Source organism: Colossoma macropomum, unplaced genomic scaffold, assembly GCF_904425465.1.
Source record: "Colossoma macropomum unplaced genomic scaffold, Colossoma_macropomum, whole genome shotgun sequence".
NCBI lineage: Eukaryota > Metazoa > Chordata > Actinopteri > Characiformes > Serrasalmidae > Colossoma > Colossoma macropomum.
Window position 1 is genome coordinate 7,354,134 of NW_023494802.1, and position 18,684 is coordinate 7,372,817.

Below are 18,684 nucleotides of genomic sequence, written 5' to 3' on the forward strand. Positions count from 1 at the left end.
GCTTAAATGGACTTTTGCATTGTATGCTAAATTAAAACAATAACTGGGGAAGAGATGCTGCAGGGCCACAGACGCACAGAGCATAAAGTCACTACGAGACAATAAACATGCAAGTAGAATGTACCTCTTGCTATTTTTGTTGTAGAAATGCTAACTCATATTCTAATCCTACAGCGATGCTGAAACATGCCTACACACCCACATTCAGCAATCTGTCTGAAAGGGTAAAAATACTTGTCTCTGGTCTCTTTTTTTGTTGTGAATAAGTGAGTTACACTAATGCTAGTTTGGTTGTTTTGTCAGCCTGTTGCTCACTTGCTAGGCTATCAGTAAGGATTGGTTAACACCACAGGGATTCCTAATGGTCGTATGACATATTTGTGCAATGCATGCTGGGTATAGTGAAAGAACACTGATTAAAAAGAACATGGAAATGATATCAAATTGTGAACCTTATTAAACTGATGAGACTGAGAGATACTAATACTGTGCCACAGAACACCATATAACATAACAAATAACATTAAACCTCAGCTTTAGGCCAGAATGCTCCTTTAATATATGATAACTGCTCATGAAGGATGAACTATATCTAAACACATTCTAATCACACCTGTAGTTACGCCTGTCTATTAAATGACATTTCAATTCTAACAGCAAGTGTAAACACAGCCTATTAGAACTCTACTGTATGCATGGTATTTTATTTCTATTACAGAAATTTGTGATGAACCTGAAGTGAAACCAGCAAAGTGTGCAGGCTCCGTATAATTTCCATATAAGTTTCTCTGTCTCAAATTCACTTCATTTGAAAGGTAATTAACTCTTATTAATATGTGAGCCTTCTTTGCTGGCTATGTGCTCATGTGAATATGACAAAGATGCAAGCAATAACATACAACGTTAAAAAATATCCTTTAATTGAGCTCATTTGAAAAAATCTGTTCAAACCTTTCAAATTATCAACCAAATGGTGTAGACAATAGCTGGCTGGGAAAATGTCAACATGTGTAATTTTCAATATGCATTGGACTCAATTTATGTCGTGCTTTAAAGCGGTGATGCACTACGTTTGACGTCTTTTTGTATTCCATCAAAATGATATTTGAGATACAAAATAAACCCTGAGAGGAACTGTGGTGAAAAACATGAACCATTTTTTAAGACAAACACAGAAAACAACTGGAAACAACTTACACAAATCAAACAAAATACAACAGAGGTGAGGACAGAGAAGCAAATAACTAAAATTCAATGGGACGTTTAATTGGTCTTAAAGGGCAGAAGAAATACAAGAAAATAACCTTTTCCTCTGATTGACTGGGATGACCAAACGTTTCTCATGTCAGTATAAGCATCTTTTTTCTCCACATTAACCTTGATCACATGATTATAATACTTGAACATGGGGAGGCCATTTGCACAAAAAGGACGTATTTGCCGAATTCGCTGTATTTTTTGTCATACTAGCCAATGGAGGAGACTTCAAAAAGTTAAAATAATAAAAAACTTAATCCAGATTTAGTAAGAACATATTCAATCCCTCTAGAATGAATATTAAAAAACTAAAATATATTGACAATACAGTTTATATTGTTGAGGGGGTAAAGCAAAGAGTGAACAGTAATAAACTGGCAAAACTATAGAATACATTAACTTCATTATCACCTTACCAATGTCATAAAACATCAACCAAAAATAACATATTTACCCTATACAAATAAAAATGTCTAAACAGCTTGCTGTTAAACTCTCACACATTTCCCAAAACATTAAGGTATCTTTGTACAAGGTATGTTAAGAAAGATTCAAATGCAACAAACCTTTCATTGTAGCTAACAAAATTACACCAATTATGTACACTAAACTTTAATACCCCCCCTCAAATCTTTGTCATGACACTACACTAATTTCCATTTTAGATGCATTACCGTTTTACTAAAAGGTACCACACCACTCCTGCTGATATCAGCTGGCAGAAAACTACATTTAAACAAATAAATGGAGGCAAACAGGGGAAACGAAGAGCAAGACAACATTAAGACATCCTACTGTCTGTGCTGAGTGACTAAAAATGTGTATTTACAGAGCTGAAATACATGAATCAGTAGAAATACATTATGTGACTATGGTAAAAATGACACACAAAAGCAAACAGTGACAAATGAGCACTCGTTAGAACCTAGAGCATTACTAAGGGTAGAACTGATTTTACTGTTTACGTTTGTTGTGAGATCTCCTTAAATCGGCTGCAAACAAGTATTACTATTCCATACTACCAATCACTACCAATTTATGTGTACGTTAAATGCACTGACCACGTGGGAAAAAAATGATCGTGCTGGCCAAAAGCATTCACAGTGAAATATTTTGTTTGAATTATGAAAATCTGTCAGAAATAGCAGGATTGCTTACTTAATTATGCTCCCTTGACCAAAAGTCAGCAGACTTCAGAAAATAAAAGCTACATAATAAATGCTTGAAACTTCCATACACTGAAGACTGTATGTTGGCTTGTGTAAAAGTCATCACCAGCAAGTTCACCAAAACGGTCTCATACCTAGAGCTGCAAACAAGGGTGCTGTTTAAATTGATAAATAAAGAGAAACTATGTAAAAATTGGTAAATTAACTGATATGCTCATAAACTATCTGAAAGCAACATGACCTCCCACTCTTGTTATTTCTTTTTTAGCTGGGGCTACTACAATGTTACTCTGTAATTGCTGACTGTAGATTTAAAACAAACCCTGTGGACAAATATATCACAGGACTTGTCAAAACCTCTGCTGCAGGCAAAGCGAGAGATCAATGAATAAGAGGGTGTTTGCTGATGATGACATTTTACACAGACAGACAACTGTCAGATCCTTACGCTTGATAGTGCCTTGGTGAGCAGAATCTATACGAGCAGCATTATCTTTATGGATTTTTAGAAATGAAACGTTTCCTTTGCTTTATCCTTCGAGGGACAGCATTACATCATACTTGTTGACAGCCCCAATTTAGCTTTAGCCTTCATTACTTTAGTAGTAGTCCAGATGAAACTAACCACCATGAATTCCTGTGTCATCTGAGGTCTGTACAATTTCACTGAGGAATTGAGTGAAGCAAATGGGACTGATTATATTACACACAAACGAAGAAAGCTTTAAGTCCTGCTTCCTCATGTTTCTACCATTACTTGACTTGCTACAAGAAAATGCTGCATACATATATTAAACACACTCCCCCTTCCCCAAATCCGCTCACTCACTGTTTGGGTGCTAATCACCTGAAAACTGAACCACTGTTAGTTTAGAAATAACAGGGCTTCATAATTAACTGCAACGAACTGTAGAGGCCAAATTTACAATTTGGTTAATATACATACCAATTATGTAGCCGAAACAGAAATATTACAGTAATGAGGACTGAAGCCATATCTGTACTAAGCCCCTTAAGTGCTTTGTAGCTTTTAGTTATTGTTTTACAATATGTAAATAGCATGTAATAACAGATTAACACAGACAAACTCATGTCTAAAATGTTAAATAAATGAGTAATAAAAAAAAGCATGCTAAAAAGAGGAGGTATTGAGCTTAAAATGATGAATAGCACATTTTACATGTAAAAGTCACAATCACAATAGTCAAATCAGTCATGCCATCCTTTGTTCTCACACATTCAGTCACACAGCGTCACAGCGTCTTTTTCAGCCAGTCTGTCCTCTTTCGTCGTCATCCGTCATCCGTTGCCCCATTTCTCCCCCACACATCACTGTCTTTTCCAAAGTCCTCTCACAAAAGAAGCTTGCCATTGCGGTGTATTTTCAGAATCTTTCCCAGTCTCTGTTTAGCTGTAGCAAGTCCTTTCTTTGGACGTTTCCCTGCAAGGAAGAAGAGAAAAACAAAAACAAAAACAATGGGTTACAGATTATACAGAAAAGCCCTTTTGTTCTAGCAATGAATGGAAAACTATCACATTAAAACGTTAGCTGCCATATTCAGTGGTGAAACGCGCAAGCTACTTCGCTATGCTTTCCTTTAAAAAATAACATCATGTGTAATAGAACATTTGTGTGTACTGTAAAATAAAACTTAGTAGCTCATGATACAAACGTTGGTACAAATTTTCAGCCATACCACCCACCCCTACTAACAACCTACAGGAGTAGTGTTTTTGCATTTACCTTGTCCTACTCCAGCAGACCCAGGACTTGCCAGCCCAGCAGGTGAGGGTGTAGAGGGGGAGTAGTTGCTGCTGTTTTGGGGTGAAAGAGAAGGTCGTCTTGATGTGAGGAACACCCCTGGGGCCATGGCAGCGCTTCCTCTGGGACCACCTGGGCCAAAAGGTCCTGCTGTGTACTCATGGTCCAGCAGGCTGGCGGAGTAAGCCTCCACTCTCCTCTCCTCTGCAATACAGTCTACTGGAGGCTCAGGGGGCAGTGAGGGGGACATCGGGCTGGAGTCTGGCTGTAGCTGAAGTTGTGATGCTGCTGTGTGGGCTTTCTCTTGAGGGATCTTCTTTTTTGTGTATTTTCTCTTGGTTGTGGTCTTCTGTTGCTCCTAATATCAAAACCAAAGAAAGGAAGGTTAACTCAATAGGCAGCACTGCATATTGAAAGCCTGTCCCTGAATGGAAGCATAATGCTCACCTGCTGTGCCAGTTTGGCAGCAGCAGCAGCGAGCCCAGTCTCCACCGATGCCACCCTGACGCCCTCCCTCACTGGTCTCTCCTGCTTGGGCAGGGTGGGGGTTACACGAGCTAGGAATAAAGGAACAGTGAGAAAGACTGCATCAGTTACGAACAGGCATACGTGGCTGTGAAAGTTTTGTAAAGAAAACACAGCTAAAATAAAATATAGACAAAATGTTTGAAGTTATAAGCTTGTACCTTTAGGGCTCCACGGTGTATCATCCCAGTTCCTCTTTCTTTTCATTTTAGACTTCAGTGTATGGTCCTCCTCGTCTGACTCTAATGAAGGGTACACTAAATAAACAGGAAAAATCCAAAAGCATTAGAAATAAGTCAATTAAACTCAATGATCTTAAGGACAAATAAGCTATTAAGAGGACCATCAATAAAGTGAACAATTCTCCATATATAAGACAATGCTATGAGATGCATGGTAGGAACTCACCATACTCAGAGTCCTTGAAACAGGTGCCCAGAGTCTCCTGCTCATCTGGGCTCTCCTCGTCACTTAGGTGCCTGGCAGGCCTTTTAATGGGTCGTTTGCCTGGCCTCTGGATGGTGGCCTTCTTCTCACCCTTTTTCTGAGTGCCACTCACCCATGCAGCTCTCCTGCCTTTTTCATTCATGACCCTCAGTGCCTCACCCCCTCCAGACATAGAGAGAGGAGAGGAAGAAGAGGAGGAGGAGGAAGATGAGGAGGATGAAGAAGAGGAGGAAGAGGAAGAAGGAGGATTGGCCATGGACAGCATGCCCTGGATCGCATCACGGGTGCTGGGAGAGGCTGGAGCTTCCTCACTAAGTGACAAAAAATGGAAAATGAGCATTGCAGCTCTTGCTTAATAGCATGTATACATTTAACTTTTTTCTTTCTTTAATGTGTTTCACAATTTTCAGATGATGTATTGCTGTTTCTTTTCACTTTCATGTACACCACACTTCATCTGAATGTATGGTGAATCACTAAGCAGGTGGAGGCAGGAGAAAGTCATGGTAGGTTCTGTACCTGAGGGCCGGGTCCAGGCCAGCCACCTGCTTGCTGGCTTTGAGTAAGTCCAGAATTCCTCCTGCACCCCCCTTCACTCCCTGAACAGTGAGCAATTCTTCATCTGTGGTGTAGTCCTCCTGAGGGACACAAAAAGATACAAGATCATGCTTGATAATATCTTTCCACCTATTGCAACTGTAACACATAGCTCTGTACATTAAGAGGGGAATGTTACATGAAAGAACATCTGAAAACAAGTTTACCTCAATGTCAAAGTCCACCTCCCCCGGTTCTCTGACTCTATGTGGGTCAGTGCACGGTTTTGCACGAGGTAGTTTCCTAGGAAGACCTGTTGCACAGCAGTATTAGACCGTATTATCAGTATTGGGTTAAACATCTATTTATACTGCTCTGAAGTTCTGATATATGCAAACAGCATTACAAATAAACTGGACATGATCCTACCAGCCAGCTTTTTCTTGCTGGGTACAGCTGGCCTACGGCGAGGAGGAGGGCTTTCATCAATCTGAAGCTCATCTTCAGAATCGAAGTCTGAAAGAGCTGAGCTGCTTGTTAGAGGCTGAAACTGAGCAGTGCGCCCTGCTCCATTAGCGCTACTTGAGCGGCCACCTTTCTTCCTGAGAGCACAGTAAGCATAAGTAAGGCACAGAGCAAAGTCTTGAAACAAAATTTTATCACTACACCAAAGTAGAGTCATGCAACACTGTCCATCATGAAGGCCCAATCATACCCTTGTATCTTGCCGTTGGTTAGGACCAATTTGAGCTTGCTCTTATTTATTTTCCCATCAAAGTCATCTAGGCAGGCAGCAGGCAGGTCCATCTTTTGAAAACAAACAAAAACACAAACAGTGGCAACCTATAGTTTGTAATCTACATCATTTTTTAAAATCCAAAGTGTCTGTAAAAGTCTTTGCCTCTGTTTTCAAATCGATTACACAATTCTACCTTGCTCTTGTTCTTGGCTTTATTTCCTGGCTGGAATTTCTTGAGGGTGTGTTTAGTATGAATCTCAAGCATATCCAGCTCTCCTGCCTCCGTCTTCATCTCCTTCCCTTTCTGGCCCTTTTTCTTTGTCCCTGGAGGGCCTACACCCCCTCCTCCAGCCATATCATTAGGTTTGGGGCCCCTCTTTTTACCTGGGGGTCTGCCAGAGTTGAGAGGAGTAGTTAATGGAGCTTTGGGATGAGGAGAGGGAAGGCCTTGTGAGCCACCAAAGGGAGCCCCACTTCTGCCAATATTCTGCTGGAAGATGTCCTAAAAGGAGATCAACATGTAAAATAAGTCAGTAAACACTGGACTTATTCATACCTCAAGAAACATACCAGATGGAGGGCTTTTTTAGTGCAATACTTCCTCAAAAGCTTGCATTAAAATAGAATGACATTCACCTCCACAAGTCGAATCTCTTTAGCCAGGTCCTTCACCAGTTGCTGGGTCTTTATAGTCTCAGGTATCTCATCCTCATGTTCAGCCAAGGACTGAAAGGCATTCACTAAATACATTGAACTTTCAGTTCTAGTGAAATCAATTTTAATTTAGATTGTATGTCTTTAAAAGTCACATATAAGTACAATGCTTTATGGGTGGAGACCTACTTCAAATCAAGGCAAATTGAGACCAAAGCAGGAAATGCAACTTCTATAACATTATAGATAAAACATTACCCAAAATGTGCCCTGTTGAGCACAAGCAAAATAGTCTGAACAGCATTTGAATTGATTTCACAGTACTGATTGACTGCAATAGATTTTCAAAATTACCTCTTTGCGGGTCCAGCTTCGGAAGGCATTATTAAGAGCCTTGGCTCCATTGACAAGGTAAGAGGCAGGATGCCGACGATTTTCCCTTAGGCCTACAATGAACACAACAGCATTTCAAAAGAACAGCTCTAGTTTTGGTTGATACAGCTTAGATGTTGTTGCTGTAGTAGCAGTGAAAAGCCTGCCTCTCTCTGGATAGCAGAACATGCCTTCATCAAAGACACCTTGGCCAAATGACTTGAAAATCTGAACCTAAACAAGTCTCAAGCAAGTAAGTCGCTCCCAAGGTTTTCTCAATGGTAAAAACAAACCCTACAGGGATCATTTCAGTAAGCAATCTAAACGTCAATATTCACTTCTGAATATTTAACAAACAGCTGGAAAGTCTTACCTCTGAAGGTGTCAAGCAGGTGCTTGCCAACATACCAGCACACTGTCTCAAAATTAGGAAACTTAAACAAGTCTGCTGTACTGAGTCTTTTCTCTATTTCATAGGCCCTAAGCAAGACAGAGGGAGAATCAACAAACAGAAGCGTTAGAAACAAAATGCATGACATACTGGATTACATAATAGGCATAAAAAATATACAACTAACCACAAAGATAATATTCCTAACATCCCAACTAAAAACAGGAGACAACTCACCGAAGCTGCATGTCAATGTTGAGGCTATGAAGGAAATTTCCACCAAACGCCAAACAGTCAACAGGTGTGAGAACTGCATGGATCCAACCTGACACAGGACAAAAAGACCATCAAACGTTACCTTAACATCATCATCATTTCTAAGACCCCACAAGTGTCTTCTGTATGATGGAACTGAATATGTCAGCACTGGCACACAGTTCTCATTTAGACAGGTGTTGAAAATGTGTTCGGAAAATAGTCCCTTTAGTGTGAGAATAAACCAGGCATGTCCCCATTGACCAAGCACGTAATTAGCTAGAAACTACTTAAAACACCCCTCGACAAACATACTGCACATGCATTTTGACATTTTAAACACAAACTGAATTTTAAAACAAGTGGCAGACGCAGCCAAATATGTGGCTAATCTCAAAAAGTTCTCATTCACTGCAATTACAACACTAATTCAAACAGCTGCATACCAGTAGGGATAAAGAGAGTGTTTCCCTGCTTGAGTGAGCATTTATAGCACATGTCCACTTGGTCCCCAAAGAAGAGCTCGTTTTGATTGGAGGAAGAGCTCCAGCGCTCAAATAGGGCCAGGTTGGCGGGCGTTGGACGGATCAAGTAGAAGATCTTCTCACCCTAAGATAAGAACACACGTGTTAACCATGTTTACTCAAACTTCTTAATATGCTTCCTTTTTGTCGGGAATTAAAAAATGGATTATCAGCTTTAGCTGTTTTACTAACATTAAACTAATGTGCCTTACCCGCAGCACATGGTACCATACAGAGGTTCCCCCAAAATCAATGTGAAAGTCTGTGTAGCTGTCCTTCACGCCCATCAGGCAGTACTTCTGCACATTTGGCCTCTCAAACACAGACTCCTCTGGCCAGAGATTTTCCACCCATGACAGTTTCCTTACAATCTTTGGTGTCTCTACCAGGTTAGATAACCTAAAGGCATACAAAGTGAAAGAGAGTTAGTGGACAGCACTACTTGAAGTAAAGAGTCTTCAATTAATGCAGATTAATGAATTACATACTAAGGACATGTTGAACATGCACCAAATTGTACCTAGTATCTGAAAACTCCAGGCTTATCACATTGAGCACTCTATCTCTGTTGGGGCTGTTATAGTATGCAACAAAATCCCCAAGTTTCATCTTCAGGTCTGCCTGACGGATCACATCAATCACGTCAATTTCCTTGTCACTTCCTATAAGACAAAGCACTCTGTTAGCATTTCATAAAAGATGCACTGGTTGATATCCATCATTAAAAAACATTAACTGAGAAAAACAAAGACCATATGGAATTACAAAAATGATGGAAATAGCATTGCTAACAGCATTGGACTATTGTTTGGCAAGTAAGTAAGGGTGTTTACCAATATAGTGCTCAACATCAGACACAGTGAAAGATGATGGAGGCAAGCTCATGCCCAACCCATCCCTCCTCAAGACTAAGACTGGAACACTGAAGGAGCGCTCCTCTAGAAAGTCAACTGTGAGTTGGGCTCCTGTGGGCTTCAGAAGGACCTCATCAGCACTAAAATGAAGATCAAAATCACAAATTAGGCACAGGCTCTTTTGCATTACTTTACATATTGACCTTTTTAAGTGACTGACGACAGGGACAAATAAAAATTACCTTGGAAAGGTTCGGCTGCGCAACTCTCTAACAAACTGAGCACTACCGGTCTTCACAGGCCGCCCTGACTCTCGCCCACCTGCTCCACTCTCAGACTGCTTAGAGCCCCCACGCCGTTTACGCACTGAAAGATAAACAATATTCGCAATTATACAACAAAAAATGTAGCTAGTTATCTTAGTGGCCTAAACAAAAACAATTGCAAAAACAGAACAGTCACACATATGACATTGTCCCTTATTGTACCTCCTTTAAAGATCCTGAAGCAATGATTCCCAATTAAAAGGGTAGTTAAGTCTACTTTCACAAGGAAAAAAAAACCTGTAATGACCTCCTCCTTTAAGGGGAACTGTGGCCTACAATTTGATTTGTATTTAATATATTACACACACACACACACACACACACATAATAGGAATATGTGTCATGTAGTGCAGTGTTGTATCCTTCAGTTACACAAAAGTGTTCTCTCGCTACAATATCCAGCATGCATTACACAAACATGTCATACAATCATTGCGAATCCCTACAATGCTCAAGGCTAATAAATGCAAATAGGATATTTGGCTTCCCAGCAGTAACTTTATCTGAATAATTGAGCTAGCACCAAATTAGCACAAAAACAAAACAAAAACATTTCAAAACAGCTCACTGCCAAGTATCCATCATAAGGGGCTTGTTATTTTCCCAAAAGATCCTGCCACCCTCAAGATACATTATGAGAAGGGAGTCTTCCTTGTCTTTCACTATCTGGACTATTGTGGCATCACTGTATGAGGCAAGTTGGCATATTTACAATGGACACAGAAATACATTTTTCATTTTGGGAGGAACGTCCCTTTAAAGTAAGTAGATTAAGAAACACAGGAGAAAAACTACAGGTACTTACTAACAGAGGGTCCATGTGTCACCTGACAGTTAGGGCAGTGATACAGGTCAATGTCTGCTGCTTTATCTTCTTCCACTCCAACACAACTATAACAAAACATTACAAGTGTAAGACACATCACCAAAACATTTTAAAATCCAAGAGTAAATAAGGCTGATCAGGTTTAATCTGTATAAAATGTCACACTCACCTTCCATGGAACCAGTCTTGACAAACATCACACTCAATCATAAACCGTGTGACATCGTAAGGAAGTCGGCATAAGCAATACACAGGAACAGATGCCATACTGAATTTGTGGGCAGACTATTTAAGCACCAGAAGGTAAGTCTCAACTCTGATCTCCCTTTAGGCACCACAGTGTACTCAGCTGTAACTGTGCACAAGCACAGCGGTCCAGCTCATTCGTCAGTGGGCAGTTTTGATATAACAGTCACTTTAACTGCAATATGTTAGACTGTGGAAAATGATGGCAGGGACAAAAGTTTGCTTCTGATGGCATCAGGCAAGGTTTTCGTCACCACTGCAGTCAAACACGGCAGCCAGCATATGCCATGACTTGACACCTGTTGAGACAGTGATGGAACAATTCAGGGCAGAAACTTTTGTTCTGTTTAAAAACATCAATTAAAGTACACTTTAATTAATTTACACCTACTCTATAACACAAGCACCGCTTGCAGGTGATCACCCGCGTAATTCCCAAAGACCACTAAACATCAGATTGGCGCCTTATAATTTGGAAGGGAGCAAATTTGGGATGTAGAATGAAATGTTTCGACAAGCATACGTTTCAAGATTTTATTACATTCAAATATGTCAAATATGTCACTCAAAAAGTTGCTATTTACTGAACACGTATCACCACAGTGAACCGTGTAAACATCCGCGGTTTAACGCTGGCAATTTAGAAGTCCATTTAGAGTGATACAAGTGTAGGAGAAAAATTAAAAAGGCGCACTTTTTAAAATAGCTAATTAACCAAAATAGAAACAACTAGTGACATTTATATTCACTCTTTAAAGCCAGCTGCTTGCACTTATTAAACTAGCCTGCAAAATTAATGTAGTAAAACAGCTTATCTTAGCCACACAGCCTAAATAAACTGAACACAATGAATACGGGAACCCGAGCTAACTCAGCTAGCAAAACACTCAGCGGCTTTTTGCTAGTTAGCCAACAGTACTAACGTTAGCTAACCTAAAGCGTTAGGATGGACAACAGCATTAATATTCATGTTTATTATTAGTCAAAATGAGATTCAGCGTGGGGGAATACTTTGAAAAAGGGATAAAACATATTAGCTTACCGCACCTATGAGCTGCTCCGCTCTGCAGCTAACATGCTAACTAAACTACGCTACGCACTAACGTTAGCTTCTCGATTTATTAGCTAACTTTAATATTAATGTAAACGCTAGCCGTATAGCCTCTATCCTTCGGCTACCAGAATCTTTTTGACTAATAGGTGTAGAATAAACGTCGACGCGTTGCTCTTAGCTCCTGGGCCCGCTCCGAACCAAAACAGACAAAAGACTTCCCTCAGAGCCGCTGTCAAGTCTTACCGAGTTCAGAGTGTCGCTAGAGAACCGAGGGCCAGGAGCGTCATACCGGTTGAAGTCCTTGGGAAAATCCGAGGCGCCGTGAGGCCTAGTTTGGAAACACTAAGCTGCTTTCCGACTGTAATATTTGCATTGCTTTTTGTTATTTTTTGCTCACTCAGAAGTGGAGGTTGGTGAGTAATTTGCGCCAAATTACAACAAGGTGTATCGGAAGAAGCGCAAAGCAACAACTTTGTTCAATTCGCTACATAAACATTGGCGATAGAGAGTATCCATGTCAACACACCCGTGCAGCGACCACTGTCTGCAGCAGGAGGAACCAGATCAGTTCAGCTACATTTCGGATTAACGGGCCTGAGCTCTCACAGCTAGCCCTCTCCACACAGCGCACACTTAGATGGCTTTCTGTGATAACTCGTGCACGGGCAGCGCACTTCTGATAAGAATGGAGTAACACAGCTTTCTATGACTACAGGCGTATGTACAACCAGTGCTTAAAGGGCCAATATCCTACATTTTTATTGTAATTTATTTTTCCGCCCCAGAGATCCACTTACATCATTAAGAGTGGTTTTATACACCAAACATACTCATGATTCATTTTGACTTTATACATTTTCCAACTTCTCTTTATCCCTTAAGATTAAACAGGCTGTTTTGTGACTGTGCCTTTAAGACTGACTTATGTAAATGAACTCAGTCCTGATTGGCTGCCCTGTAAAGTTATTGTGCCTCATTCTAAAAGCAGTCGGGATGAAATACTCCTTATAACTTCAGTGTGAATGGGCGGGGCTGAACTGCTGTAGGCTGTATAGGTCGATATTGGACTGGGGAGAGAACTGTACATTTTAAAACTTTTTTACTTCAAACTCCTTTGTTTCAAAAAAACGAGGGAAAGTTTTCTATTATATGGGCTTTTTAATGGTTTATTTAATGTTTGTGTACTTGATTGTATATTGTATTGTATAGCATATTGTTCATTGTATTTATCCATTGTCTGTTTGTATTGCTCCACTGTGTTAAGTATAGGTGGAACAATTTTTCGTACCTTATTCAACACAAGGTGGTGGTGAGAGGGAATGACAAAGCTGACGACGAGTGTACACAAGTATAGAGTAAGATCTATTTCTATGATGATAGGCTCATATACAATGCATAAATCTTGTCATCATATATATCTTTCAGGATGATACATACACTGATAGCTTTCTGTGATGCATAGCCAGTTCACTTTATAAGGACAGTTTTATACTCCTCCATAATGACAGGCTCATGCACACTACTAGCTAACTTACCCAAACAGACCAGTTTCCCACACATGGATTAGGTCTAGCCTTAGACTAACTTTGCAAGGCCAATGGTTGTTCACCAAAAGTATGAAAATCCGTTTTAGTGTAGGCTTTGGCCTTATCTGGGTCTGGGAATCTGGCTCTGCATAGAAGCATAGAATTAGATACCTTTTCATGAGAACTGGCTCATGTAAAATACAGGCTGTGCATAAAATTTAGATCTATCTATTTGGCTTCAAGTTACCCCTGAGGATTTATTTTTTGAGCCTTTATTGGTGTTGTTCATGTTGATCCTTAACTATTGTTTGACTCAGTGTGAACTAAAATATAGCAGGCTTGTTTATCACATAAAAAATGACTTATTATAGTCTAGCACAGTGAGAACATAAAATTTCCTTCTGCTTCAAACATTTGTTGCTCTGAAATCTGCACCTATATCTGCAAAGAACTGTAAAGATGTTTTGAGAACTGTAATTGAGTAGAGTTTTGGATTTGAAAGTTTTTAAATTCTTATAGGCAACTAATTAATGCAGACAGTGTGTACACACACACACACACACACACACACACACACACACACACACACACACACATATATATATGTATAGGGAAAATACAAAAATAAGCAGAATCTGCACACAATGTAATGAAAAATAAATAGTTGTATTGGTAGTAACAGTAGTGGAAGTAATAGTGTATTTTTACTCATTACTCAGGGGAACAGAATCAGAATATCTGGCATAAGGATTACAATGATTAATAAAAACAAAGCACTGGTATCATGAATAATGACTTAGTAATTTTGCCAACATCAGAATATGTGTAGATCATATGCCTCATGGTGTGTCCAAATGTGTCCAGTAGGGGGAGTTATTAGCAAAGCTGAGATCGTAGCAAAGAAACTGATTCAGAGCATATAAACTAAAAATGTACATTTTAATAGAATGAAAATAAATGATACTCACAGGACTTGCTAACACTAACACAGACACATTGAGCATACCATCCTTTATTTCAGATGTACACAGTGTTCTGTGACTCCTGAATTGAGGTTCATTTTGGTTCAGCTGTTTGTATTATTCTATCTCGAACTTATCTTGAGCCTCTAGTTTCAGCAACTGTTTTGTGCAGCACATGTATTTGATCACTGTTCTTTGAGTTATAAATCACAACAGACAACTACTTTGTGTAGGAGTACAGCTTTAAACCACAGCAATGAGAGAGTTTTAGTTCTATTCAGCAAATCTCACAGGATGCAATGTAACACATATCTGAATAAAAGAACTGAAGTTATGTAAAGGAGTTACATGATAGATTACAAAACAAGGCTTTTGCTTACGTCTGTCACAGTTGTTGATAACACAAGCTACCATTTGTCGCAGAGAAGTTGACCATGATCACTCACTGATGTTTCATCAGTGCTGAGTCACTGCTGTGAAAGAAGTTCAAATAAAAATATAACAGATGTTAGTTAATGACTCTTTTAATTGTTGCATATCACAATTATTAAAGTACATATAATTGTACATGTAGCTCCTTAAAAAAGTTATGAACTTAGTCATTAGTTCACAGATTTTAGCACGTACATATTTGCCTCTTACTGCCAGATAATTTCAAACAATCTTTAAAGAAGGGCTGACACACTAAACTCCATTAATAATAATAATAATAATAACAACAATAATAATAATGATAATAAAACACATTAAAAATGGCCTGCAATGACTGGCAATTTGCATGATGATATTTCTTATTTTAAATCCTTCTTCTCTTAGAGTAAAAAGCAGAGTCTGATAGACACATATTTATATACATTTTTGCCACAGTGTTTACATTATTTTTAAAAGTCTCCCTTGTTTATCTTTGTTCTAGTAAAGTACTGAAAGGCTATACATGATTTATTTTTGTCCAGTTAAATCGATTTATTTAAATGATTATTCAATGAAACAAAATAATCAGTAGATTACTTGATATCTAATATAATTGATAGTGACAGATCTAGTTCAAAGTGGAATCTTTATGGCAGTACTGTTATGCAACCTGCTGCATACCGCCCCCCTTGCCCTACTAATGACCTGCACCACTTCCAACTAAATTGCTGCCTTGGGGTGGTCAATATATATATATTACATCAACTTCTCACTGACAATACTAAAAAACAGCATGTATCATAAAAAAAGAGAGACCAATAATAAAGTGTCTGTGCACAACAACAGCCCGTACATAGTAACTGTATAAGCTTAATTAACATGTAGCTGATTGGATGTCAGCCTATTATGCCATCATCTTATTTATTAATTTATTTGTTACCAATTGTTAGATATTTTCCTGCTGTTCATTCTTAGTTTATATTTAGAAAAACAAAAAGCAGTGAAGTTGTCCTTTCCAGCTTGTTCACAAACCTCAGAAAAACTATCATGATATATACTGTATATCAGTCAAATGTCTCCAAACATTATGATATTTTATTTTTGTCATACTGTCCACTTTTACAGCAGCCTGTCCAGCAGCAGACCACTGACTCCGGCTCAATATCCCAGGCTCAGCGCTGGTGGCCGAGGCCCAGCTACGGGGGTGGGCTGGCTGGGCTTCAGCAGTCCGCGCCCCCATCACAGATTGATGAATTGATTGCGGCGCTGCTGCCAGTGTGTCTGTGCCCTGGGCGAGGGCGCCCCGGTTACGAGAGGGAATCCCAGCAATGGCACCCGCTGTGGTGCCGCAATTGTGTACGGCCTGCAGGGGGCCTCGGGGGCTGTTAGCCCCGGGAGCAGCCCTGACCCACATACTGCTGTCACACCCCTGGAGACACACACTGCGAGGGCAGGCAGGGAGATGAGTGTGTGTGTGTGAGTGTGTGTCTGTGTGTGGGTGGGATAAGCCAGGCAAAAGTGGGGGTTAGGTGGTGGGCACCTTGTTGAGAGGATTTTCACAATTCCCACTGCTGGATTTTTCCAAGTTAGTGATTAATGTTGGCTGAGAGCAGTTAGAAACGATTCAAGGTCCCATATACTACATTTTTCTCCTATTTCACTTTTTTTCTCCTGAGGTCCGTTTTCAGTCATATGCAAAAGTTTCAACACCCCCTGTCAAATTACATGTTTTGTAATTCTAAACAGGGAACACTCTTAAATATGGCGTTTTTCATCTAGTTTAGTTCACAATTTCTATATTAGTTAACATATAGTTTATATATAGTTTAACATATCCAGAAAATACATTGGAAAATGTGTCATAACTTAAGCACAGTCATATTTTATATTTAAATTAAGCAAATAAATAGAAAACTTGCACTAAAATTTGCAGAAGTGTGTTCTCTGTAGAGCATGTGTTCACTTATTTTCACTTCGAAAATCACTGTAATGAAACGGGGATGCCCAAACGTTTGCATATGACTGGGCAAAGTTAGTGTAGTTTTCTCTACCAAAAATAGTCATAATTCATTTTTACATGACAATTTTCCAACCTCTCTTTCTCCCTGATGTTTTGTTACTGTGCCACCTTTAAGACTGATTTATGTAAATGACCTCTGTTTTGAGTGGCTGAACTGCATCTCATTCAGAAAGCAGTACAGCCTGAAATGCTCCTTATAGCTTCAGTGCCAATGGACAGGGCTGAACTGCTGTAGTTGTAGACAAGTAAATGAACTGGTTTTCATGACAACACAAAAATGATTTACTCAAACAGAATGATTTTTCAGCTTAGCTCCCATATATTGACTATGTGGACTGAGGAGAAGACCGTATGTTTTGAAACTTTAACAATGTTACATACTACATCAACTTTATTTAACACAAGTGAGGAAAACTCAGTTTTCTATGGAATGGCCCCTTTAAAAGCTCAGGTATCGCTAACTCCTTCTGTATCTATAGCACCATACTCTACGAAAAGATTTATAACATTCTGTGGTATTGCGTAATGTTACCAGCATTAAGACACACGTTCTATAATTACGTACCAAACCACAAAAAGGCTGAAATATATGGTGTAACAGCCCCACATCCCACAGTGCTTAAACTGTATTCTGGAAATAACCAAGTAAATAATGAACCCAGCATGGAAGCCACTGCAACAGTCAAACATCTTCTGTGGAGTCACACAAGTGCTCTTTCATTTTCGGTCACAGAGAGTTTATTTGGGCAGTTTTGTTCAATAAACGTATGTTTATTCATGCAAGCAGATACACTGTAGTACTAGAGGCTAAGCATGAACATGTTTGTAAGTATTTAAAATGGTTTCAAATAATGGATCAGTTTTTGATTATGTATAGTGCAGAATTAATACAAAAATCATATTTAATATACGTATCAGATCAGTCTGAACAACAATTTGTGAAGGCAAAATAAAAATGGAACACACAGGGTCATGAGTAGAGCTGTAAGTTGTTGATAATTACCCTACTTTTATTTCAATGGAAAAATAAAGCAATTACACCACATTGAAAATTCTTATAATATGATGTGCTAAGTGCCTTTGTGCACAGATTAGTGAAGAACCAACAAAGTAACTAGCTGAGGTAACTGAGAGGTGCTGTATCATGCAGTGAAATGAAGATGGTGTCCGAGGCATTGTTTAGTTCTTTACAAAGCATTGTCGCTGCTTGCTTAATGTTTGATTTTGATAGAATCTCAGCACAGGAAACATCAATACAGGCATAAATAATGTTGACAAAGCATTTACAAAAATACAAAATATATGTTTTCATCAGCAGCAAAAAAAGATATGACTAACAAAATAACACAAATTTACTAATCTCTTTTTAAAGGTTAACATTCATACTTGTTCATGGGCACCAACACACGCAAACGAACCTAGTTCTGATTTGAGGACAATATGAAATGTAAACAGTAGGGCTGCACATTATATCAGTGTAGGGATGAAATCTGAATCATCTCAGTATTAGCAGATATCTGCTTTTAAAAAAAACATTATGGACAGATGTTTAAATTTGACCTACATTTCAAAATATGTGATGATGTATTTGTCGTATTTGGGAAAAACAGAACATTTACGTGATGCTGGGTTACTGCGCTAACATGTCTGCTTTTTATTCAGTTCACTGCATCACTGCAACACAACACAAATAAACATTACATTTCTCTGAAATGCTAATGCAGATGGATCTAGTCTTAACGTCTTAATTTTGTCAAAGAGACTATTTTCAAAATTTGCTTGTATTTTATTTTTTCTCCTGAGGTCCACTCATAGGATTTGTGTGAT

General features: G+C 39.0%; 1 protein-coding gene across 2 annotated transcripts; it reads right to left on the reverse strand.

Annotated features, from left to right (window-relative positions):
* Positions 1-896: 896 nt before the first annotated feature.
* phf8 (PHD finger protein 8) lies at positions 897-12,581 on the reverse strand. 2 transcript variants are annotated; one of them, XM_036590995.1, is made up of 22 exons: positions 12,182-12,581; positions 10,808-11,183; positions 10,618-10,703; positions 9,729-9,852; positions 9,466-9,626; positions 9,153-9,294; positions 8,845-9,031; positions 8,555-8,717; positions 8,091-8,178; positions 7,836-7,942; positions 7,445-7,536; positions 7,073-7,162; positions 6,630-6,938; positions 6,413-6,504; positions 6,127-6,299; positions 5,925-6,010; positions 5,680-5,798; positions 5,122-5,471; positions 4,875-4,970; positions 4,636-4,745; positions 4,171-4,546; positions 897-3,867 (listed from the first exon to the last, which is right to left on the reverse strand). In XM_036590995.1, exons 2-22 carry the CDS (start codon positions 10,903-10,905, stop codon positions 3,779-3,781), a joined length of 3,138 nt encoding a protein of 1,045 aa, XP_036446888.1. In that variant the 5' UTR covers positions 10,906-11,183; positions 12,182-12,581; the 3' UTR covers positions 897-3,778. The 2 variants fall into 2 exon arrangements, with proteins under 2 accessions (XP_036446888.1, XP_036446889.1); XM_036590996.1 differs by having other exon boundaries at positions 12,465-12,580.
* Positions 12,582-18,684: the final 6,103 nt, after the last annotated feature.

Excerpts from the sequence above, each read along its gene's own strand:
- phf8 (XM_036590995.1), bottom strand. The coding sequence starts at position 10,905 with ATGGCATCTGTTCCTGTGTATTGCTTATGCCGACTTCCTTACGATGTC. Across the intron at positions 9,627-9,728 it reads CGCAGCCGAACCTTTCCAAG|TGCTGATGAGGTCCTTCTGA; the intron begins GTAATTTTTATT and ends TCTTCATTTTAG. Across the intron at positions 7,163-7,444 it reads GAAGCTGGACCCGCAAAGAG|TCCTTGGCTGAACATGAGGA; the intron begins GTAATTTTGAAA and ends AATGCCTTTCAG.